The following is a 25,000-nucleotide window of genomic DNA, read 5'->3' as shown; positions in this document are numbered from 1 at the left end:
GTGCTGACTGAGGTTTTGTGTGAAGTTTAATAGAGGAAGACGGATGAAACGAGGCCCGTCAGCAAGTCTGCCAACGTGGTGTTTATTACCCGTCTGTCTGATTAGCGCTCAAGTGAAGTTTCTCTCTCTGGCAGAATCACAAAGTCGGATTTATAGAACGCTGTGCGACTTTATTCAGCTGTGGGAAGTGTACTAATAACACACACACACACACAGAGTAGCGCTGACCGCCATGAGGCGAGGCCGCTCTGCTCCATGACCCATAAATCCAACGCTTGGGGAGTGTGAAGGACGGTTATGGCTGAGTGAAATGAGGCGTGTGTGTGTGGGTTACACTCACTTCCTGTTTTCCTCTTCTGTCAGAGTTCATAAAAGCGAATGTGGCTCATGTTGATGATGTCATCAATTTAGCCTCAGCTCTTCTCTGTGTGTGTATCTCTGTCTCATGTCTGTCTGTCTGTTCTGTCTGTCTTTCTTCTATATGTCTGTCTGACTGTCTGTCTGTCTCACTCCTTTCTGTGTGTCTGCTTTTCCCCTATCCATCTCTCTGACTTCTTTTCTGTCTGTCTGTCTCCTTTCTGTGTGTCTGACCCCTTTCTGTCCGTCTACCTGTCGCTATCCTTTTGTCTGTCTGTCTCACTCTGTGTCTCACTTTATGTATGTCTGTTTCCCCTATCCTTTTATGTCTGTCTCTCTGTTATTTGTCTGTTTCTCTGTCTGACTGTCTTTTATATCGTTTTTTTGTCTGTCTGTTTGTCTCCTACCTGTGTTTCTTATCTGTCTGTCTGTCTGTTTGTTTGTTTGTTTGTGTCCTATCTGTCTGTTCCCTATCTGTCTGTCTGTCTGTTTCTCTCCTTTCTGTGTGTCTGACCCCTTTCTGTCCATCTACCTGTCTGTATCCTTTTGTCTATTTGTCTGTCCGTCTCACTTCTTTCTGTATGTCTGTTTTTCCCCTAGCCACTTGTCTGACTACTTTCTTTCTGTCTGCCTGTCTGTCTGTCTGTATCCTGTCTGTCTATATCCTGTCTGTCTCTTTGTCTCTCTCCTTTCTGTCAGTCTAACCTCTTTTTGTCCATCTACCTATCTGACTCATTTCTGTCTGTCTACCTGTCTGTATCCTTTTATGTCTGTCTGTCTGTCTTTTATCTTTCTGTCTGTTTATTTGTTTCCTGTCTCTCTGTCTGTCTGTCTGTCTGTCTGTCTATCTCTCTTTCTTGTCCATCTACCTGTCTGACCCATTATGTCTGTCTGTCTTTTATTTGTTTATCTGTCTATCTGTCTGTTTGTTTCCTGCCTGCCTATCTGTCGGTCTGTCGTCTATCTAGCCGTCTGTCTGTCTCCTATCTCTTGTTTTTCTGTATCCTTTCTGTATGTCTGCTTTCTATGTGTCTGAAATTCAGCATGACCATCTGTCCATCTCACTCTTTCTCTCTCACACTCTCGCTGTCTCTCTCTCTCTCTCTCTCTCGCTCTCTCTCTCTCTCTCTCTCTCTCTCTCTCTCTCTCTCTCTCTCTCTCTCTCTCTCTCTCTCTCTCTGTACCATTGCTTATTATTTTCAGTGTTTGGATGTACTGGATGTATAGATATAGAGATGTATAAGTATTGGTTGTAACAAGTAGGCTATAACTGTTCTCTCTCTCTCTCTCTCTCTCTCTCTCTCTCTCTCTCTCTCTCTCTCTCTCTCTCCACAGTGGTGTGCCCCCTGACTTGTGTAAATGGAGGTGTGTGTAGTAACCGTACACACTGTCTGTGTCCACCGGGTTTCACAGGCAGACTGTGTCAGTTTCCTCTCCGCACTCAGGCGTCACGCGGAAACAAGCAGCCATTCTACACACTACAGGCACGTACACATGTCTTCATCACTCTCACTGCTCTTCATCACTCTCACTGCTCTTCATCACTCTCACTGCTCTTCATCACTCTCACTGCTCTTCATCACTCTCACTCCTCTTCATCACTCTCACTGCTCTTCATCACTCTCACTGCTCTTCATCATCACTCTCACTCCTCTTCATCATCACTCTCACTGCTCTTCATCACTCTCACTCCTCTTCATCACTCTCACTGCTCTTCATCACTCTCACTCCTCTTCATCACTCTCACTGCTCTTCATCACTCTCACTGCTCTTCATCACTCTCACTGCTCTTCATCATCACTCTCACTCCTCTTCATCATTACTCTCACTGCTCTTCATCACTCTCACTCCTCTTCATCATCACTCTCACTGCTCTTCATCACTCTCACTGCTCTTCATCACTGTCACTCCTCTTCATCATCACTCTCACTCCTCTTCATCATCACTCTCACTGCTCTTCATCATCACTCTCACTCCTCTTCATCACTCTCACTCCTCTTCATCATCACTCTCACTGCTCTTCATCACTCTCACTGCTCTTCATCACTCTCATTCCTCTTCATCATTACTCTCACTCCTCTTCATCACTCTCACTCCTCTTCATCACTCTCACTCCTCTTCATCATCACTCTCACTGCTCTTCATCATCACTCTCACTCCTCTTCATCATCACTCTCACTCCTCTTCATCACTCTCACTGCTCTTCATCACTCTCACTGCTCTTCATCACTCTCACTCCTCTTCATCATCACTCTCACTGCTCTTCATCACTCTCACTCCTCTTCATCATCACTCTCACTGCTCTTCATCATCACTCTCACTGCTCTTCATCATCACTCTCACTCCTCTTCATCATCACTCTCACTGCTCTTCATCACTCTCACTCCTCTTCATCATCACTCTCACTGCTCTTCATCACTCTCACTCCTCTTCATCACTCTCACTCCTCTTCATCACTCTCACTCCTCTTCATCATCACTCTCACTCCTCTTCATCACTCTCACTCCTCTTCATCATCACTCTCACTGCTCTTCATCATCACTCTCACTCCTCTTCATCACTCTCACTCCTCTTCATCATCACTCTCACTGCTCTTCATCACGCTCACTCCTCTTCATCACTCTCACTGCTCTTCATCACTCTCACTCCTCTTCATCATCACTCTCACTCCTCTTCATCACTCTCACTCCTCTTCATCATCACTCTCACTGCTCTTCATCACGCTCACTCCTCTTCATCACTCTCACTGCTCTTCATCACTCTCACTCCTCTTCATCACTCTCACTCCTCTTCATCATCACTCTCACTCCTCTTCATCACTCTCACTCCTCTTCTTCATCACTCTCACTCCTCTTCTTCATCACTCTCACTCCTCTTCATCATCACTCTCACTCCTCTTCATCACTCTCACTCCTCTTCTTCATCACTCTCACTCCTCTTCATCATCACTCTCACTCCTCTTCATCACTCTCACTCCTCTTCTTCATCACTCTCACTCCTCTTCATCACTCTCACTCCTCTTCTTCATCACTCTCATGACTCTTCATCACTCTCATCTAATCATTCTGTGGAGTAATATGCACCTGAATTGATTAATGAATGAAAGATTGAATGGACAGATGAATAGATGAATGGACAGATGAATGGATGAATAGACAGATGAATGGACAGATGGATGGATGAATGGACAGATGAATGGATGAATGGACAGATGAATAGATGAATGGATGAATAGACAGATGAATGGACAGATGGATGGATGAATGGACAGATGGATGAATGCTTGGGTAAACGAGTGCCTGATGCCTGCAGGTGAGGCCAGATGGTCCTGGTCTGTCGGATTCGAGTGGACCAGCCGGACGCCAGCAGCTCACACAGACACACTCAGTGTTCACTCTGCCCCTGAGCCAGGGCACCGGCCACCACTCGTCTGAGGGTAACACACACACACACACACACACACACACACACACACACACACACACACACAGACTCTTAGCGTCCTCATTACTGATGCATTCTGATAAGGACTTTTCCCATGTTTCTTCTCCTCAGTGCAGTTTAACGTACGCGTCCACCACTCGCCAGACACCTCAGTCGTCATCCAACCTTTCGACCAATCAGAGGCCAAGCTTCCTAAAGGCGTGACCCGCCTTCCTCCACAGACACAAAAGCCCAGGGGGCGGTGCTTTCAGGAGACCACGCCCAAGCAAGCTGTGAGTGACAGAAAAAAATAGCGCTCAGGTGATGATGTTGTATCATGTACAAATTCTGTCTCACTCTCTGTCTCTCTTTCCATCTCTCTCTCTATCTATCCATCTCTTTTTCTTCATCTCTTGTTTTTCTCTTTGTCTCGCTCTCTTTCTCGGACACTCTTTTTCTGTCTCTATCTCCCTGTCACTCTCTCTCTCTCTTTCATTCTCTCCTTCTGGCTCTTTCCTTTTCTCTTCCTCTTCGGCCCCCCTCTCTGTTTCTTCATTTCTTTCAACCTCTCTGTCTCTATCTCTCTCTCTGTCTCTCTGTTTCTTTCTCTTTCTCTACGTCTCACTCTCTTTCTCTGTCACATTCTCTCTGTCTCTCCCACCCCCCTCGTTGTCTGTCTCTCTCTCCATCACTTGATCTCCCTTTCTCTTTTTCTTCATCTCTCTTCCCATCTGTCTTTCTCTCTCTCATTCCTTTTCTCGTCCTCTTTGCCCCACTCTGTTTCTTCATTTCGTTCTCTCTCGCTCTCTCTCTCTTTTCATCTCTCTCTCTTCATCTCTCTGTCTCTCCCCTGCTCTCTCTCTCTCTTTACATCTCTCTCTCTCTGTCTCTCTCTCGCTCTCTCTCCTTCTTCATCTCTCTCCATCTCTCTTTGTCTCTCGCTCTTGCTCTTCATCTCTCTCTCTCTCTTCATCTCTCTCTCTCTGTCTCTCTCTGTCTGTCTCTCTCTCTCTCTGTCTCTCTCTTGCTCTCTCTCTCTCGTCATCTCTCTTTCATTTCTCTCTCAATCTCTCTCTCTCTCTGTCTCTCTCTCGCTCGCTCTCCCTCTTCATCTCTCTCTTCATCTCTCTCTCCATCTCTCTCTCTCTGTCTCTCTCTCTCGCTCATCTCTCAATCTTTCGCTCTCGCTCTCTCTCTCTTCATCTCTCTCTCTCCATCTCTCTCTCCATCTCTCTCTCTCTGTGCTGTAGTGTAGCAGTAACCCTCTCCCTGGCCTGACCAATCAGGAGGACTGCTGTGGCAGCGTGGGAAATTCCTGGGGCCAAAACAAATGCTACAAATGCCCAAAGCTCCCATGTAAGTCTTTAAATCAGTCCTGGTGTAATTACGACCCCGATGGCGATTCACGAGCCCGGGAACCGGGTACACCGACAGATTACACGTTCTGTCCAGGAATTATTTATACCAGTTCCCGATAAACTATCTTGCTTGGATAATGTACAAAAGTTTTTTTGTTTGTTTGTTTTGAATTCGCAACATGGAGTAAACAAATACAGAACACTGTTGTTATTTCCTACATTAGCTACCTGTTCATCTTATTTATCCAAAACAAATCACGGGACCGGCCAGTCACGCGTGAGCGTTCACCTGAAATATCGAGCGGAAGAGGACAAATAGTTGAAAACAGAAACCCGGTCGTAAAACGTTATCATGTGCACGTCTGTCTTTCCTTCTGTGCTCTGTAATCCTCGCGTGACAGTTTTGGCCGCTCGGAGCGTGTGATTGGAGTCAGGGCGTTAGGATTTCGGGACGAAGACCAAGAAAATCCTTCTTTTTGGGTTTTTGTGTGTGTGTGTGTGTCCTGATTAGTCTTTCTTTCCTGTCTTCGCCCACCTCTCTGCCAGATTTCTCTCTTTAAAGCGAGAGCAGACAATAGCGGCTCTGTGGTACACGCCAGGTTATTTTCACAAAACCAGCTTCACTGTGTGTATAAATGTGTAAGTGTGTGTGTGTGGGAGGGTGTGTGTGTGTGTGTGTCATAGTGGCTTCACTCTTTTTTTCCTACGACACGCCCTCAACGTCAGGGCAAGACAAAAGCAGAGGATGGTGGAGAAACCACAGGAAAAATGTGCTTTCTCTCTCTCTCTCTCTCTCTCTCTCTCTCTCTCTCTCTCTCTCTCTTGTCCCGAGTCTTGTTTCATTTTTCTCTCTCTCAGTGTTATTCTCTCTCTTTTTTCTGTCAATTCACGAATAGAATTAGCCAACTACATAAAATTATGCAAATGAATAGAATTTCTGAAAATGTATACAATTAAATTGAATTATTGCTATCTGTATGCATAGAATCATAAGTATTATCAAATTCTTTTGATTCATCGCATCATTAAATAATTATTACAAATAACCGGCAAAACGTAACCCGGGAAATGAATAGCATGAACAGAGCTAATATAAAATGAACATCCTACTGAACTGAATCCTTTTGATACGTTACAAATAAATTGAATCATAAATGGTATTAAATCCTTATAATACATTAAAAACAAATGGATGTACTAACAGAATCGAATCTTTCGAGATGTCCAACTGAATTAAATCATATATGTATTTGATTCCTTATGACTCTCCAAAGAAACTGAATCATAATTAAATGTGAAGCTTTATGACTCTCCAAATGAATTGAATCATAACTGAAAGTGGATCTTTATGGCTCTCTAAAATGAATTGAATCATAATTGAAAGTGAATCTTTTTGACTCTCCAAATAAATTGAATCATAACTGAAAGTGGATCTTTATGACTCTCTAAATGGATTGGATCATAACTGAAAGTGAATCTTATGACTCTCCAAATGAATTGATTCTTGACATAAATAGGATTAGATCCTTAGATCCTTGAATATTCAAATTCATCAGATTTTTCCAACAAAACGGCTACGAACCCCTAAACTCAAATACGTCGTAGAAGGACGTTACACTCAGTTTTTTTTAAGAGGAGAGGAATGTTTTGTTCATGGAAAATGATCCTTGAAGTGAAAAAATAAGAGCAGGGCATTATATCATTGTTTTTCTTTCATCCTGTTTAATCATCGCTTTTCCAGACGCGTCTGGATTTTCCTGAGTTTTCCTGGCGAGGAGTGCGTGAGGAGAGGAGGGGGAAACTCCTCCAAAGCATTCTTCTCATAACTGTCAAGCGGCTCAGCAAAGCCTTCTTTCCTTCTTTCACCCAATAAAAACCATCATGTTTCTTTTATTACCTTCTCTTTTCTTTTCCTCGCCGGCTAAACTGATTCTGTTTCCGATTTTTTTCCCCCTCTTCTTTTCGCTGTTCCTCAAACCTGTGTCATTTATTTTCCTGTTCTTCTTCACTTCTTTTCTTTAGGATGGATTTTATTAGAGGATTTTTCCAGTCATTCCAAACAATACAGTATCTCGGTCTTTCTTCCTCCTCCGCTCTGCTCTTCTTCTCTTACTGACTGCATTTTATTGAAAAAATGTTATAAAAAAAAAGAAAATGAATTTGGGTAGAAGTTTGTTTCACTGTGAGTTCAAACCCCTTTGATGGGATGAGTTGTTGCTAAAACTTTCTCTCTCTCTCTCTCTCTCTCTCTCTCTCTTTTCCTCCCTCTCACACACACACACACACAGATGCCGGGAAGCCACAGACAATAATTGAGGAATTCGGCTCCACATGCCCTCAAGGTTATAAAAGATTAAACCGAACACACTGCCAAGGTAAAGGTTTTTCTCTGTATGTGTGTGTGTGTGTGTGGGTGTGAGCGTGCTTATTTGTTTCAGTGTCTTCAGTTTCCATTTCATATCACACAATCGAATCATCATGAATGTCTAAACGAATAAAAGTGCAAATCGAATCGGATTCAAATAGACATATGATTCGATTCAGAACCTAGGTATATATATTTATACAATTAATCTGAATCACATCACATCTCCATTTGAGTCCTAACACATATCCGAATAAATTTAATGCAGTCATTACTGTATATCTATTTGAATTTTTATAAATATACAAATGAAACCGAATCGAATCATATATATATATATATATATATATATATATATATATATATATATATATATATATATGCATTCGACTCCTTATAACTATCCAGTTACATTTAATCATTTATCCGTTTGAATCTTTATGAGTATTCAAATAAACGGAATCAAATCATACCGTATATGCCAATCGACTCCTGATCAGATTATTAAGATTATTAATATCAGATTCAACTGAACTGAATCATGTATCCGTTTGAATCTTTATGAATGTATCCAAATCGAATCGAATCATAAATCCATTCAAATCTTCATAAAAATGATTAAATAAACCGAATCAAATCATTTGTCTATTTTGGTTCCTTGTGGATATCCAAGTACACTGCATCGACAAGAAAATCAGATGTTTATCAGAATATCGCGTGTGTGTGTGTGTGTGTGTGTGTGTGTGTGTGTAGATATTAACGAGTGTATGATGCAGGGTGTTTGTCAGAACGGCGAGTGTCTGAACACACAGGGAAGTTTTCGCTGCACTTGCAAACCTGGATACGTCCTGAAAGACAGAACACGCTGTGTTGGTAAGAACCACACACACACACACACACACACACACACACACACACGCACACACAAACATGTAATGATATGATGATAAACTTGGCTTGTCTCTGTCTCTGTCTCTCTCTCTCTCTCTCAGTGTCGGTGGTGGATCAGGGTCCGTGTTTCCTCATGGTGACGGATTCGGGTCGTTGTGAACATGCTCTCTCCACCAACCTGTCGCGAGAAATCTGCTGCTGCACCGTGGGCAAAGCCTGGGGCTCCAACTGCGAGAGATGCCCACAGGACGGCACCGGTCAGTGTGTGTGTGTGTGTGTGTGTGTGTGTGTGTGTGTGTGTGTGTGTGTGTGTGTGTGTGAACACAAAACAATAAATTATCCCCAACATTTAAAAGGACGCATCAGAGAAGCTAGGTAAGCGATTAAGTCCTCAGCTACATGTTATGGTCATATGACCTATTAATACTCACGTGGCCACGCCTCCTCCATCAACCGCTTATAATAAACGATGGAACAATCGGTTTGCATTACGTCATGAAGACACGCCCATCTCGGTGATCTGTACAGAGGATACACGAACAAATTTTTTTGGGAATATGGCCCCAGGTTTTGAAAACTCTCTCTCTCTCTGTCTCTCTCCAGCCTCCTTCAGTAAGATCTGTCCCGCAGGAAAGGGCATGTCGTACCTGCAGTATCGCAGCACTTTGGCCATCCAGACTGACATCGGGCAGATTCCGGTCCTACCTTCCAAGGGTGAGTCTCACGCCCATAAACACCCCGCCTGAGCAAGCACGTTCTTCTGCGAAAGTCTCAGGGACGGGAATCGCGATCGCTTCAACGCTTGACAGCTCGACAATAAACGAGGACTTAGGGATAATTTTCCTTTTGGGAGACTGGGTTTGTCATGTATATAGTCTTCAAGTCAATTTTGCTAACAAACCAACAAACAAACAAAAGTAAAAAACCGCATAATTGTATGTATGTGTGCGTGTATTAGCATTAAAGGGGCAGTATGTAATGACTGTAATGTTTGGAGCCCTCTGCTGCCTCTGAGGTGAACTGCAATTCGGTGCTAACGCAGCTGTTCTGGCAGAACTATTTACGCTTTGAAAGTTTACGACCTTTTAAAGTAAAGAGCAGCTCTGATACGGTCGAGTTGGGGTGGGGCTTATTTCCGGGCCAGAAAAATCTAAAGAGAAGTCTAAGATGGAAAAAAAAGCTAGGCAGGTTTACAAACGTACTTCTTTTTGTTGTTTGTTTTTTGTTGTTGAGTGAACGTTACGATCATTACAGGTTTATAAACGCGTTTAAACATTTTTTTTATAACTTTTTAGAAGTATTGTATGTTCTGAGGTAAAAGCTGACTTATCTCTCTCTCTCTTTCTCTCTCTCTCTCTCTCTCTCTCTTGTGTTACAGAGATCAAACTGCCGGTAAGATCCTCAACGTCTTTTTATTTAAACATTTTGAATATCAATACGTTACACACAGGAAGTGACCCACACAGGAAGTGACCCACGCATTAAATAATATGGATCTCTTTCCTCTTACTTCAATGCCTTACTGTCGTAATTCTTCTCAACAGGATGTGCCGGTCCAGGTGACCACGCCCATACAGCTCCAGCCAATCAGCACACATCCAGGTCTTTTATTTTGCCTCTGCTTCCTGTCTTTCTCTAACCTCCTATAACAGCTCTCTCATTTCTTACTTAATAAAGCGCTTCATCAGTCTCTCTCTCTCTCTCGTCCAGTCCTCATTACCAAGCCGACGACGCGTCCCATAATCCACATTCCCCGGGAGAAAGAGACTCTGGTGGTGGCGCAGACGCAGGTCTCGCGTGAGTTTGTTATAAAGTAGCGAGAGCGATCAGTCGGGCCCGTGTGCGATGAGTTCCTGTGGTTTTATATACGGACTGCGCTGTCGGGTTCAAATCACATATTTGCTTCCGTTACACACCAGTTCAGTGACGAATAAGACTAGCTGTTCAGTAAGGATAAAAGTAATGGCGCCCAGTTTAAGGATGAAGAGTTAGTGTGTGTCTATAGGAGAAGATTTTAGTCTTCGTGAGCTTTGCCTTTTATGGAGTTTTGTGGGCGTGGCTAAATCGTTTACGGCTGCTTGGTGTTTATCAACACACGCAGGAAGAAAATTGGCGTTAATGAAGCTTGGGATTTTTGGGGGGTTTTTTGGTTCAGTTTGACCTCCAGCAACATTTAGAGACAATTTAATTAAAAGTACATTTATTCATTTATATTTTTTCTTTTTTTGCAAACCATTTCCTGAGTAAGGTCTAGAGCGGAATAATTTTTTGTACTATTTTTGGTTTATGCTCTGTGTGTGTGTGTGTGTGTGTGTGTGTGTGTGTGTGTGTTACAGAGGTAGATGAGTGCAAACTTAACAGGAACATCTGTGGTCATGGAGAATGTATAAACACACAGAACGGCTTCACGTGTCTGTGCAAGGCTGGATACCGTCCTCACACCCAGAGGAAGAGCTGCATAGGTGAGTGTACACACATACACATACACACATACACACACACACGCACACACACGCACACGCACACACACGCACACACACGCACACACACATTCTGATTGGTTGACAACACACACTCATGTGTACATGAGAAATACCATAACATCTAGATTATAATTCACTCCAGAGTACGCCTCACTGTTCATCTGTCTGTCTCTCTGTACATCTGTCTGTCTCTCTGTTCATCTGTCTGTCTCTCTGTTCATCTGTCTGTCTGTTCATCTGTCTGTCTGTTCATCTGTCTGTCTGTCTCTCTCTTCATCTGTCTGTCTGATCATCTGTCTGTCTGTCTGTTCATCTGCCTGTCTGTTTGTCTGTTCATCTGTCTTCTGTCTGTTTATTTGTCTGTCTGTTCATCTCTCTGTCTGTCTCTCTCTTCATCTGTCTATCTGATCATCTGTCTGTCTGTCTGATCATCTGTCTGTCTGTTCATCTGTCTGTTCGTCTGTCTGTCTGTCTGATCATCTGTCTGTCTGTCTGTTCATTTCTCTGTCTGTCTGCCTGTTCATCTGTCTGTCTGTCTGTTCATCTGTCTGTCTGTCTGTTCATTTCTCTGTCTGTCTGCCTGTTCATCTGTTCATCTGTCTGTCTGTCTATCTGTCTGTCTGTCTATTGGTCTATCCATATTTCACACATCAAATTTTATTTTATTTTACTATGTGTGTGTGCGTGTGTTTTCGTGTGTGTGTGTTTTCGTGTGTGTGTGTGTGTGTGTGTGTGTGTGTGTAGATGAGAACGAGTGTGACTGGGAGCCGTGTGGTCACGGCCGAGGCACCTGCATCAACACCGTCGGCTCGTACCGCTGCAACTGTCACCCCGGCAACCAGCTGATAGGACATCACGTGAAACCGCGCTGCGTGGGTGAGCGACACCTGAGCGTCTGCGTACTGCTCTAACCGTTCACGTGCTGACGTTTTCCCGCGAGGAGACGTTTATTTAACCTTCTTGGAAGGAGTCTCCAGCGTCGGCGCTTTTCCACAACGTTAGCCGTGACCTTAAACGGATAAAAACCTACACGTCGTTCTTTCGCTCGTAACAAAATCGTTAGCGTTGGCAACCTGCTGCGACATAAGTGAAATAGAACACTCCGGGGTTTTACGGGAGAACGATGTTGTCGATCACGTTCCTGTTACAGCACGCCACGTGTTTCTTTCCTCACCGAGTCTCACTTCTGTTTGCTGGTCTCAGATATAAACGAGTGCTCCACGCCGGACATCTGCGGCATCGGCGGACACTGCGTCAACCTGCCCGGCTCCTACAAGTGCGAATGCCTGCCTGGTTTCAGGAGCAAGTCACGAAGACAACCTGTGTGTGAGGGTAAGAACACGCACACACACACACACACACATACACACACACACACACATTACGTATATCCTTCCCCTCTCCATCTCCCTGTGTAGATATTAACGAGTGCTTGGACCCCAGTACTTGTCCTGATGCACAGTGTGAGAACACAGTTGGATCGTACGAGTGTATTCCCTGCCAGCCTGGACACAAGGTGCATGGAGGAGTGTGTTATGGTGAGCGCACACACACACACACACACACACACAGATGTTGCATAAGTGAAACAGATTTAAGTGCAAGCAAGAAGGAGAAGCCAAATTAGCATCAGAACAAGAAGTGAACACTGGAACACTTGCATGTTTGTTATAAATATGTGTGTGTGTGTGTGTGTGTGTGTGTGTGTGTGTGTGTGTGTGTGTGCTTCCACATGATTTAAAAAGCATAACTGATGTGGACCGATCCATGTATTTTGGAATTTTTTTCCTTTCCTGCTTTCCTTCCTTTCTTTCACACACACACACACACACACACACACACACACACACAAACACACAAACACACACACACACGCACGCACACACACACACACACACACACACACACAGATAAAATCAGCAACGCTCCGTAAATCCTTTCACATTCTGTCCTAAAGCTCCTCCCGCATTGTATCCTCAAACTCCTCCCACTCTACATCTCTAAAGCTCCACCTACATTGTCTCCTTAAGCTCCACCCACATTGTATCTACAAGCTCCTACTACTCTCTCTCTCTCTCTCTCTCTCTATATATATATATATATATATATATATATATATCTTACACTCCTCTGATGCTGTTTCTCTCAGACTGTCTTACTCTGTATCCTCAAGCGCCACCAGCACCACACTATATTCTCAAGCCCCTCCCACGCTATTTCTCTCAAGCTCCTCCCACTCTATTTCTTTCAAATTGCATTCTCGAGCTCCATCTAAAGTGTACCATCAAGCTCCTTGCACTATGTCTATATCTGAAGCTCCATGCACTCTGTTTCTCTATAACACACACGCACACACAGATGTAAACGAGTGTCAGAAGAGAGGAGTGTGTGTGAACGGCCGGTGTGAGAACTTACCCGGGACGTACCGGTGTCGGTGTAACGAGGGCTTCCTGCCCGAGGCTGACAGCAAGGGCTGCCGGGGTGAGTGGCTTTCCTCTAGTTAACATGTTGGCGGACATTGGTATCAGTTACAAGTACTGTGTTCTAACAGTGTGTGTGTGTGTGTGTGTGTGTGTGTGTGTGTGTGTGTGTGTGTCCAGATATTAATGAGTGCCAGGACACCCGTTTGTGTGCGAACGGGCACTGCATAAACACAGAAGGTTCATTTCAGTGCCAGTGTTACCCTGGCTACCAGCCGACCCAGGAGGGCAGCCACTGCGAGGGTGAGGAAGGCTAGCAGGCTAACACACGCACACACACACACACACACGGTGACAGGATGGACAGGAATGGGATGGGATTGGACGAAAAGGAATGATATTGGATTGGATGGAAAGGGATGGAATGGGAAGGGAGAGGATGATGAGGAATGGGATGGGATTGGATTGGATGGAAATGAATGGGATGGGATTGGATGAAATGGAATGATATGGGATTGGATGGAATGGGATGGGAAGGGGCTGGATGATGAGGATTGGCTTGGGATTGGATGGAAAGGATTTGAATGGAACAAGTTGGAAAAGAAACAAATGGGACAGGATCGGATGGAAAGGGATTAGACAGGATAGAAAGGAATGGGATGGGAGAAGATGGACTGAGATGTGTTGGAAAGGAACGTATTGAAATGGGATCGGATTCAGAGGAATTAAGGCAGAATTAAATAGAGTTGGATGGTATAAGATGGAAAGGAAAGGGATATGATAGGATAGGATGATGAGGAATGGGATGTGATAGGATAGGATGATGAGGAATGGGATGTGATAGGATATGATGATGAGGAATGGGATGAGATAGGGATGGAAAGGATTGAGGTTGGAATGAAATAGTGTTGGCTGGCGTGTGATGGAACGGAAAGGACGAGGAAAGGGAAGGGTAGAAAGGAATGCGCTAAAATGGTACACGGTCGGGATTTGGAATAGCAGGGAAGTTTGTCAGCCGGCCCTGGATCACTCTTCTGTATTCTGGAAGGGTCCGGAAGACGACACGAAGTCAGACGAGTGACTTCTGATTCGTTCCTCCTCAGATATAAACGAGTGTGAGCGTGCGTCGAACTGCCAGAGGGGGCGCTGCATCAACACCATGGGCTCGTACCGCTGCGAGTGCCAGAAAGGATACATGCTGGTTAACGGACGCAGATGCCAAGGTTCACACTCACACACACACACACACACACACACACACACACACACACACACACACAGAGATCAGTATATGACTGTATACATTAACACTCTTGTTTGGCTTGCACACAGAGTAAAGGCGAAATCATTTCCTCTTTCTCTCTTTCAGACGTAGACGAGTGTGAGGTGGATAGAAGTCTGTGCCAACCCCATGGAGTGTGTGAGAACAGGCAGGGCGGATACGTGTGTGTGTGTAACGACGGCTTTATTCTGGCCGAGGACAAGCACAGCTGTGAGGGTATGTCTGTGTGTGTGTGTGTGTGTGTGTGTGTGTGTGTGTGTGTGTGTGTGTGTGTGTGTGTCTGGTTAGTGAGTTTTTTGGCCTATGTAACAAATGTGTGTGTGTATATGTGATGTGTGTGTGTGTGTGTGTGTTTCCCCTGCAGAGGTGGTGCAGGATGTGGACAATAAGAAGGAGTGCTACCTGAACCTGGATGACACGGTGTTCTGCGACAGCGTTCTAGCCACCAACGTGACAAAGCAGGAGTGCTGCTGCTCAGTGGGAGTGGGCTGGGGGGACCACTGTGAGATTTACCCCTGCCCCGTCTATCACTCTGGTACACACACACACACGGGGCTCCTCACATAACCGTCATATTGTCATAAATCAAACAACAGGAATGTAGATCATTAGCAGCTGGATTCATAACCACTGACAGATTTAAGTGTAGAAGATATTCAGGTTCAGGTTTATGTCCTGGACGTACAGTAATCCTGTAACCACGGTATTTAAACATGTACGGTAATATTTTGTATCGTACAAGCGTATACACCAAACACCCATGTGGTGAAGAGAATAACAACAGGTGAAGAGAATAACACTGATTATCTGGTGACAGTGCCAGCAGTTAAGAGGGGGGACGTGTTGGAAGCAGGAGAATTGGGCAGGAGTAAGGATCTGAGAGACTTTGACCAAGGGCCAGATTGTGATGTCTATACGACTGTATAAGAGGGCAGGTCTTGTGAGGTGTTCCTGGTATGCAGGGATCAGTACCTACCAAAAGTGGTCTTCCCAGAGCGCCCGTGCTGACCCTGGCCCACAAGTTAAAACCGATTTAGTTCATTTCGAGACTGACTTTATACTCTTTCACGATTGAAATGGGTAAATCTGTGTATGAGTCAAAGCATGTGGAAACACATTTCACAGCCTTATATTTGTCGGAGAGTTTAAAGCTGCGAGTGTGCATACTTTCGGGAAAACTTCTGCCCCGTGTGAGGCTCGAACTCACGACCTTCAGATTATGAGACTGACGCGCTGCCTACTGCGGGTTTCAATGTGTGTGTGTGTGAGATAGAGAGAGAGAATACATGTACTCAGGAATGATCCGAGTGTGTGGTAGAGCTACACAATATTGTTTGAAATTCTTCATCGTTAAATACTTTCAGTTTCACTATATGATGGGTGTTAGAAAAATCATGTTTTATTATTATTATTATTATTACTACTACTACTAGGGGGCCAAGCGGGAAAGGGAATAGGCACCTTATTGTAATTGTATCTGTCCTTCACTTTTTATTATTATTATTAGTAGTAGTATTAGCATTACTTCTACTAATACTCGGGGGCCAAACACTGAAGGTGTATAGGCACCCTGTTGGAATTGTATCTTTTCTTCCTCTACAACTCTTCTATCCTAAAGTTTACCGATGCCCCAACGATATTAAAAGGCTTTCGGGAAAACTTCTGCCCCGTGTGAGGCTCGAACTCACGACCTTCAGATTATGAGACTGACGCGCTGCCTACTGCGCCAACGAGGCCTGTGTGGAGGAGGACGTAGAGCGGTTTGTAAAGCTACTGGGGGGGGGGGGGGGGGGTCTTTGTTCTCGGGTTTCAGTGTGTGTGTGTGTGTGTGTGTGTGTGTGTGAGAGAGGGAGAGAGAGAACACGCGTATACAGGAATGATCTGAGTGGGTGGTAGAGCTACACGATATGAGCGTTTTATACAACAATATTAATTCGAACTGTACTAGGGGCCAAGCAGAAAAGGTGTCTAGGCACCTTTTGTAATTTCCTTATTATTATTATTATTATTATTATTAGTAGTAGTAGTAGTAGTAGTAGTAGTAGTAGTAGTAGTAGTAGCAGTATTAGTATTATTATTACTACTATTACTGAGGGGCCAAGCACTGAAGGTGCATGGGCACCCAACTGAAATTGTATATTTCCTCCTCCTTCTTCTTCTTCTTCTTCTTAGCCTTAGTAGTAGTAGTAGTAGTAGTGAGTCTTTCCTGGTTTTTTTCCTGCACATAAATCGTGCACAGTTACAAAGTTCTAATTCAAACACCGGAGAAACTTGTTTAATAATAATAATAATAATAATAATAATAATAATAATAATAATAATAAATGACTTCCCTTACCACAGGTCATAACGTGATGTCAGTATGCAGATGACACGTCCGAGTGGATTTAAGTGGACATGATAACGTATAATGGATGTAAGGATGGACGGACGTCTAATTAATGGTGTATGTTGTGTGTTGTGTAGCGGAGTACCACTCTCTGTGTCCAGTAGGACGAGGCTTTTACCACAAGGAGGGAGTGATGGAGTACGGCCTGCCAGTGCACAGAGGTACACACACACGCACACGCACACACACAAATCATGTCCTGTAGTTGCTTTAATTGTGCTCTCGATTTTGATTGGCTGTTTGTTGGAGCTGTTGACATAATACTTACCATCTCTCTCTCTCTGTCTCTCTCTCTCGCTCTCCTTCAGACATAGACGAGTGTGTGTTGTTTGCGAATGAAATCTGTAAAGAGGGTCGATGCATGAACACACAGCCTGGATTTGAGTGTTACTGTCAACAGGGTTTCTATTACGACAGCAACCTTCTCGAGTGTATAGGTACTCACACACACACACACACACACACACACACACTGCAATTACTTTGCTAGTGAAAAGACGAGAACAACGTTTGTATTCATTTTAGCGTTGCGTCATGGGTCTCTTGACATCTCTAAAGCATTATAATTGCCTAATGAATCCTAAGTGTTCATAAGTCACAAGTCACAGCTCTTCTGTTCGGATGTTTGCTCATCACAGCCAGTGATATTTACAGCCTTGACCACCAGGAGGCAGTATACGCTCACTCGTTCACAGCTTTCACCCGGTATATATTTTTTTATAGTGAAACATACACCTTTATACAGCATATCATTTCTGTTAACATAGACATGATAATGCGTAGAGTTTCTCTTTTATGTCTCTTCTTTTATTATTGTTATTATTATTATTATTATTATTATAATTAGGGGTCAAGCACCGAAGGTTCACAGGCACCTGATTAGAATTGTATGTTTCCTTCAAAAAACGTGTTTCATTCACAAATGAGTTTCTCTTTTCTGTGCGTTGGTAGACGTGGACGAGTGTCACGACGAGTCCCTGTGCAGTAACGGTCACTGCGTGAACACACGCGGATCCTTTTACTGCACCTGTAACGCCCCGTGGACTCTGGACACCACCAACAAGAAGTGTATCCTGCCTACAGACCTAGGTACGGGTGTGTGAGTGTGTGTGCGTGTGTGTATGATTATTATGAGATCCTATCCCAGGTCACTAAAGAATCAACTCACCAAAATAATAATTCATTTACACAATTTCCTGTTGCGCACGTTTGATGTTTGTCAGTCGCCGAATGTAATTTAAGTCTATGTCACAAACTGTCTATGTTTTTGGGGGGTTTTTATGGTAGTTTTTTATTTATTTATGATTATTATTTACTTTTTATGTGGTCTAAGACAGATTAATCAATAAACATGAACTAAACCATCACGGTGGCGAACGTCTCGGAGAAATATACTGATTTTTGCGGCGTTCACATGCAGCAGATCTGGCTCATGTCTTCATTTCAGGTTTTCGTTGAACGTTTTCTATCCTGGAACTAAGCTCCAGACATGTTTAAGAACCCCCCCCCTTAAGAAATGTTTAAATCTCCTCCTGGACCTGGCATGATTCCTGCGTCTTTTGGATTCTGTTCTTAGCTAGATGAGGCTGTCTCTTTACCAGGAAAAACACAGAAATACAGCATGTATAGTACAGAATAGTGAAAGTGGAGGGCAGTTTGAGGGTTGTTGTGGCGGTGAGGGAGTGTATGAGGAGGGGGGAAAAAAAAAAAAATTTCTGCCCCGTGTGAGGCTCGAACTCACGACCTTCAGATTATGAGACTGACGCGCTGCCTACTGCGCCAACGAGGCCTGTGTGAGAAGGACGTCAGGGTCTATTTACAGCTGCACTATGCGGGGGTGGGGCATTGACTGAGTAATGCAGTGTGTGTCTGTGTGTGTAGGAGGTGGGGAGTTAAAGAGAGCGAAAGAAAGTATTCAGGAATGGAACACTCGTGTGTTTTCAGCTATGTTAATGTCTAGTTTTAGGGCCCGTTCTAGACATTTGGAGATCCCCAACACAACACCAACAAGTAAAATAAATAAAACTGCTAGCGGATGTTGAGGTAAAGTTTTTTGTGGGGTTTTTTCAGTCTCCTATAACCAGAAAACAGGCCCAGACCACGCTCTGTAACTACTGCAATGCTAGTGTGAAATGCTAGCCTGCTAAGATTTGTCATGAACACAAACAGGACCTTTTTTCTTACTTTAATAAAAGCCAAGAAGTCAGTGTCTGACTGGTTTATAATATAATCCCATAGCGCTACGTTTTAGCTAAACTAACAGCCGCCAGGCGCTCACAGATAAACAGCTAGTACATGCTAACACTGTAATCTGCTATTTATTTTAGCTTTCTCACTGCGCAGCGCTGTAGCTGCTACTCGGTTTTATGACACATTTACTAACAGCTTATTAGCAACTGCGTGCTGCGTATCGCCACCTGAAAGAGGTCCCTGAACTAGCAGAGGCTATTTTTCTGGTGCTAGGCTGAAATTGGTAGCGCCTTGCTAACTAGCAAACTAGCACTCCTGACTAGCAAGTTAGCTTTAACAACAATACAATGATCTACATGATACATCAGAACCAATCCATATTTTATTCAACAGTTAACATATTGGATTGGGATTTATTTCTACTGGCTTAATATTTATTTACTTACTTACTTACTGGGGGGGGGGGGGGGGGGGCTTAGAAAACTTGCTCTCGGCTAGCTCTCCGTTTTCTGAGGCGCTGGCTAATAAAATCCCAGGTGTTGTTGAGAGAAAATGGAGGAGCACTTTATCCTAGCACTAATGGAGATTCCTGACCTGTACAAAATCGACCGGGGGAAAGGATTGTTAGCTAATATTATTATGAGTTAGCATGCCTAGCGCATGCTAGTTTAGTTAGCGTGTGCTATATTTTCCATAGCTGCACCATTTTTATAACTGATAAAAGTTGTCTTCACACTTTTTTGGAAAACTTTTTCACAGTTACGAACTACTCTGTGTGTGTGTGTGTGTGTGTGTGTGTGTGTGTGTGTGTGTGTGTGTGTGTGTGTGTTTAGGCATAAACGAATGTCAGGATCCGTCGAACTGTAAAAACGGCCACTGTGTGGACACGCAGGATTCCTACTACTGCATCTGTACGTCGCCCTGGATCCTCGGCACTGACCGCAACAGCTGCGTCACGCCGGAGGAACAGGCCGGTGAGTGGGTTTACACCAGATTCGCCGTGAAAAAGAGGGTAAAAATGATGGGTAATTGCCAGAGGAGTTACAGCTTTACCTCTGGGTGTTACAGAGCGCTGAAAATGGACACTCCTTCCATAAATTCTAAATCAATTACGTCCCTCAAACCGTAGCGCTAATCCTAACCGTTAGAGACTATACTGATGCATATCTCACCCAAACCTGTGTGCTTCTGATTGCTTCTTTCTTGTCCTTTTTCCTCCCTCCTTTCCCCAATCTCTTTCTTTATTACTCCTCTCTTCCCTCTCTCTCTCTCTCTCGCTCCTTCTTTCTCTCCGGACTTCTCTGTTCCTTTCCAGTAATGTCTGTGGTGACCCTTTCAGATGTGAATGAGTGTCTGGACCCGTCGTACTGCAGGAACGGGAGGTGTGTGAACACTCCCGGCTCCTTCCACTGCATCTGCGCTCAGCCGCTCACCTTCAGCGCCGCGCTCAAGCAGTGTGTCTACGACGGTGGGTAACCCCGCCCTGCTCGCCCCCACAACCCAGCCAGTTAGATCACAGTTTAGCCTGTGTGTCTAGCAGCTTGTCCAGTTTCAGGGTGCAGCCCCGACTGGTTTCAGTGCGAGTGCTAGATTAGCTCTTTCGCTGTGATTCGTTGTGTACTTCTTAGGATAGGACCCATTTGTGTTTATTGTGTGTTTGTCTTTCTCTTCTCTTTCTCTTTCATTATCCTGCTCTCTTTGTCTTTGTATCCGGCTTGTTTTCTGTCCCTCATTCTCTGTGCCCTCGCTTTTCTCTCTCTGGCTATTTCTCTTTCTTTCTCTCCCTATTAGACCGTACAGCAGCCCATAAGGATGTATGTTTTCTTGAAGTGGATGAAGATCTGATCTGCACCGTGCCACATCGGGGGGCAGTCACCTACTCTGAGTGCTGCTGCTATTTCGGCCATGGCTGGGGCCCCGAGTGTCGCACCTGCCCACAGAGAAACACAGGTGGGTTAAAGGCGTTGCTCCTCAAGTCGTACAAAAGGTACGCTTTCGCTCTGAGAAACTCTGGTAAGCTAACAGCAATACTCCTCAAGTCCTACAGAGGGCGCACTTTCCCACCGCAAAACTCAGGTATTCTACCAGCGATACTCCTCCTAAAACTTTACAATTTTCTCAGGAACCCAGGGCCTTTTCAGGAACTTCAACTTGTTTCAACACCTCAGTAACCTTGGGTCATTTCCCACCTCAGAAATCCTTTCCAGAACTCGGGTTAAAACTGTATGGACTTGCCACATTATGACACACCACAAGAATTTTTTCAGTAACCTTTTAAGGAACTCAAGAACTTTGTGCATTTCCACCACTGGAAGCTTTCAGGAACATAGGATATTTTTCAGGAGTCCAAGAACCACGACAGAGACCTTTAGGAATCCTAAAGAACCTTTTCAGGAACTCCAAACATTTAAGCTTGTTTCCACTACAGGAACTTTTCAGTAACCCAGAGACATTTTAAGAAACCCTTTTTTCCCCCCTCACTGGAACCTTTGCAGAAATTCCTGCAGAAACGTAACTTTAAGCACAATCGCACCCAGGAACCTTTTTTTTTTTTTTTTTTTTTAGTAACCAGAAACATTTTTCGACACTCCAATGGTAGGAACTATTTCTCGAAGTGTTTCCAGAGTAACCAGACCTAATTTTAGTTCACGATTCCAGGAAACTTTTTAGTGCTTAGATCAGGTTTCCCCAGATCAGGAACCATCGGGGCTGGAGCTTGCTGTAATAAAAAGCACCACTTGGTCAGATGCACGTTTCCCCGAACACTGAACCCACTTCTGTAGAATTGTGCTTCCCCGAGTGATGAGGGGAAATTGACGAGAGGCCGTTGAAGACGGCAACGTCCTGAGGGGTCAACGATGGTGTAAATGGAGCTTTTTGAGATCGAAACCATCACATCTGTTTCGTTCAGAAGATTTCAAACGTGTTCTTTCGAAACCTTTAACACGGGGGGTGGGGCCTTCGCCAGGTCACATGACTACAGACTTTTAAACAATGAGTCAGATCGTGCTTTTTGAGCAATTTCGAAAGCGTTTCGAATCACCTGTATGTGTGTGGCTGCGATATTCTTCACTGAAACAAGAAGAGAGAGTAAATAAATCGTATTTTTGCATGCTTTATCTGTACGTTGCGTCTTTGTTTTTCATGCACTATAGTGTACATGCTGTTATGTTATTTTTTTCTAAATTTGGCGTGTTTTGTTTCAGTGATCTTTAACAGGCTGTGTGAGATGCACCTGGAGACCGAGTCAGACGGAGACTCAGACTTTGTAGCACCTTTCAGTTATAACCCAGGTAAAGTACCCAACATCCAATCAGATTTTAGAAACGCTAGATTTTAATAGAATGCATTTGTCAAATATGTCTCTCTCTCTCTCTCTCTCTCTCGTGGGCAGAGAGGGACAGTTCAGAGGAAGACTCGGACGAGTGCAGCTGCGCCAATGGACGATGTGTCCGTTCGTACCTGGGCACCATGTGCGAGTGTAACCCAGGCTTCAGACTGGATCATTCGCGAACGCGCTGCGTAGGTGAGTGCGTACGCAAATTGTGTCGTGTGTACAGTGAAGTAATTTAGTCTTTACGCTTCATTACGCGCTTGTCTAATCGTTCGCATCAGTACTATAGTATAGTGGTTTGCTGGTTTCTGCCATTTATTTGAACTTGAGTCACTAACCCCCAACACATTTTTGCCACCTGCTTTATTTTTGACCTCATCAAATGATATCAGGATAATTATATCCTTAACATCGTCTGGTGCATTGTGTAGGAGCTGCATTTGAGTTAGGCCTTACCTAATACTAGTATCTCTCTCTCTCTCTCTCTCTCTCTCTCTCTCTGCAGATATAGACGAGTGTACAGAGCGAGGAATCGGCCGCTTGAACCCGTGTAAAAACGCCCGCTGCGTGAATACTAAAGGTTCCTTCAAGTGCATCTGCAAAAATGGCCATTGTGCCCACAGACACAGCACGAGACACATATTCACACACAAAAACACTAAATAAGCACACACACACACACACACACACACGCAAGCTTTCGCTCATCCTCGTCCACCCTCCTGTAGTGTTCTCTGGTTGATTTATTTCCTGTAAACTTTCTTCATTTTTTCTTAATATAACTGAAGCTCCGTAAACTGTTTATAATTACAGAATGATGTAAGTTTTATTTGTACATGTTAAGACGTTCTCTCCCTCGCTCCGTCGCTCCCTCGACACCCCCCCCCCTCCCCACCGGCACGCTCCTACTCTTCATCTAGAGTTCATTTTGCACAACTTAGGTCCTGATATTTCTGGATGTGGGAAAATCTCATGCATTTTTTAACTGAGACTGCTCAGTTTGTTAGTTTTTTTTTTTGTTGTTTTTTTTTGTAAAACTTCTTTTTATTTTTTTAACACGATGTGAAACGGACGTTGTGCTTGTGACCTAAGAGACGCCTCAGCTCAGTTCATAATGTTCGGGAGAGAATTTCTGGTCGGAGTCCATTTGCATTACGCACAGATAGCCGTGTTTTGTTGTTGTTGTTGTTTTTTGCTGCGCGTTTGATGATTATTCAGTATTTAAATGAACTGAACGTACACGTACACTTCATCCGTGTTCACATGAAGCAAACTCGCATTTATTCCATATCTGTACGTGTGAAGTTATATCGTGCTATTTACACTTGGTGCAAACCGAACAGTGTATCCAATTCGATAGCAGTATATCTTGAATCAATTTGCACTAATAATAATAAATAAAAAAAGTCGCTATTTAAACCTAGTGCAGATAGACACTGCGCAAATTTTAAAAAATAATAATAAACCACGTTCAGCTCTTATCCAATGCTGGATTCCATTGTTCAACTTTAGATGTAACGTATAAGTGCCTGCACGTGAATATCTGAATGTTACGATACTAGGAATCTTCGGTACTAAGAACATTTTTATATAAAGTTTGTCATTTATCAATATTTCACTAAACATTTAGGAAAAACTTGAACAACAACGACAACAAAAAAAACATTAGCCACACCCACAAAACTCCATAAACGGCAAAGCTCACAGGGAACTAAACGGCGAGTAAGTGGCACGAGCGCTCCTCCTAAAATGGCTTTGTATAGGGTGCCATTACTTTGGTCCTAATCGAACGGCTAGTCTTACGGATGCGTCTTGGAATCGTTTTCTTTCTAGGAAAGCGGTTTGAGTCATATCGTTCAAGCGGCTGAATTGTTTTAGGCGGGAGACGGGGGCTGAATCGGCGCGATTTAGCTTTCCTTGCGATTTCTTTCATAAAACCGTGCGAAATTCTGCTGACATCACAAATTTTGGAAATCGGCTCCGGAGAACATTCTAGTCCACGGAGAACTGAACCTCAGCTAACTTTTTAGCTAAAAAAAATTCATTAATTCAAAAAAAAAAAAAAAAAAGAACTAAGCGGTGAATCCAGCATTGTGTACTATAAGCTGTCTGGTCTTGTTCTCATCCAAAGATGGTCCTAATTCTCATGATCCTTGTGGGGTGGGGGGGGGGTACTTGATTTTTTTTTTTTTTTTTACTTCCATTCTGTAATTTTGTAATTTACTAAGTGTGATGAAGTTGCACAATGTGAGAAAAGTTTTGACACAAAACCGACCCACAACTGATTCTATGAGGTGACGTCAGAGCGCCAAAGAACAATAAATCTGAGATGAAGTGAAACCAAGAAAGAAAGAAAAAATAAAGATGTGACTATATTTTTCGATGTGTTTATTTTTTGTTCTTTCGGTTCTCTCTTACCACCGACTGTCGTGAGTCTAACGTTCTGCTCCGTACTTGTGTTCCGGGCGTGGAAACATCTTCTACGTTAGGGTTGGACGTTTTTTGATC

General features: G+C 43.7%; 1 protein-coding gene and 2 non-coding genes across 6 annotated transcripts in view; 1 reads left to right on the top strand and 2 right to left on the bottom strand.

Annotated features, from left to right (window-relative positions):
- ltbp3 (latent transforming growth factor beta binding protein 3) overlaps positions 1–24,867 on the top strand; it is a 40,755-nt gene extending 15,888 nt beyond the window's left edge. The window contains exons 2-30 of one of the 4 annotated variants that reach the window (XM_047151902.1): positions 1,693–1,841; positions 3,670–3,793; positions 3,913–4,073; positions 5,031–5,136; positions 7,427–7,513; positions 8,257–8,376; positions 8,496–8,651; positions 8,998–9,108; positions 9,773–9,786; positions 9,939–9,996; positions 10,105–10,191; positions 10,731–10,856; positions 11,622–11,753; positions 12,081–12,209; positions 12,296–12,415; positions 13,236–13,358; positions 13,478–13,600; positions 14,401–14,520; positions 14,667–14,795; positions 14,944–15,114; positions 17,046–17,129; positions 17,277–17,405; positions 17,920–18,057; positions 19,992–20,132; positions 20,498–20,626; positions 20,959–21,108; positions 22,365–22,451; positions 22,553–22,684; positions 22,998–24,867. In XM_047151902.1, coding sequence (XP_047007858.1) covers positions 1,693–1,841; positions 3,670–3,793; positions 3,913–4,073; positions 5,031–5,136; positions 7,427–7,513; positions 8,257–8,376; positions 8,496–8,651; positions 8,998–9,108; positions 9,773–9,786; positions 9,939–9,996; positions 10,105–10,191; positions 10,731–10,856; positions 11,622–11,753; positions 12,081–12,209; positions 12,296–12,415; positions 13,236–13,358; positions 13,478–13,600; positions 14,401–14,520; positions 14,667–14,795; positions 14,944–15,114; positions 17,046–17,129; positions 17,277–17,405; positions 17,920–18,057; positions 19,992–20,132; positions 20,498–20,626; positions 20,959–21,108; positions 22,365–22,451; positions 22,553–22,684; positions 22,998–23,158 — 3,497 coding nt within the window. In that variant the 3' untranslated portion in view covers positions 23,159–24,867. Of the gene's footprint in view, positions 1–1,692; positions 1,842–3,669; positions 3,794–3,912; positions 4,074–5,030; positions 5,137–7,426; positions 7,514–8,256; positions 8,377–8,495; positions 8,652–8,997; positions 9,109–9,772; positions 9,787–9,938; positions 9,997–10,104; positions 10,192–10,730; positions 10,857–11,621; positions 11,754–12,080; positions 12,210–12,295; positions 12,416–13,235; positions 13,359–13,477; positions 13,601–14,400; positions 14,521–14,666; positions 14,796–14,943; positions 15,115–17,045; positions 17,130–17,276; positions 17,406–17,919; positions 18,058–19,991; positions 20,133–20,473; positions 20,627–20,949; positions 21,109–22,364; positions 22,452–22,552; positions 22,685–22,997 lie in introns of all 4 variants that reach the window. The other 3 variants (XM_017459566.2, XM_017459567.3, XM_017459565.3) reach the window with 3 other exon arrangements.
- On the bottom strand, positions 16,243–16,315 carry trnam-cau (transfer RNA methionine (anticodon CAU)). The gene has a single exon. It is a non-coding gene; the product is annotated as a tRNA-Met (tRNA).
- On the bottom strand, positions 18,685–18,757 carry trnam-cau (transfer RNA methionine (anticodon CAU)). Its single transcript has one exon. It is a non-coding gene; the product is annotated as a tRNA-Met (tRNA).
- Positions 24,868–25,000: the final 133 nt, after the last annotated feature.

The sequence above is a fragment of the Ictalurus punctatus genome, chromosome 28 (assembly GCF_001660625.3).
Source record: "Ictalurus punctatus breed USDA103 chromosome 28, Coco_2.0, whole genome shotgun sequence".
In the NCBI taxonomy this organism is placed as follows: Eukaryota; Metazoa; Chordata; class Actinopteri; order Siluriformes; family Ictaluridae; genus Ictalurus; species Ictalurus punctatus.
Note: the sequence above shows the minus strand (reverse complement) of the source record. Positions and strands in the feature narration are given on the sequence as shown.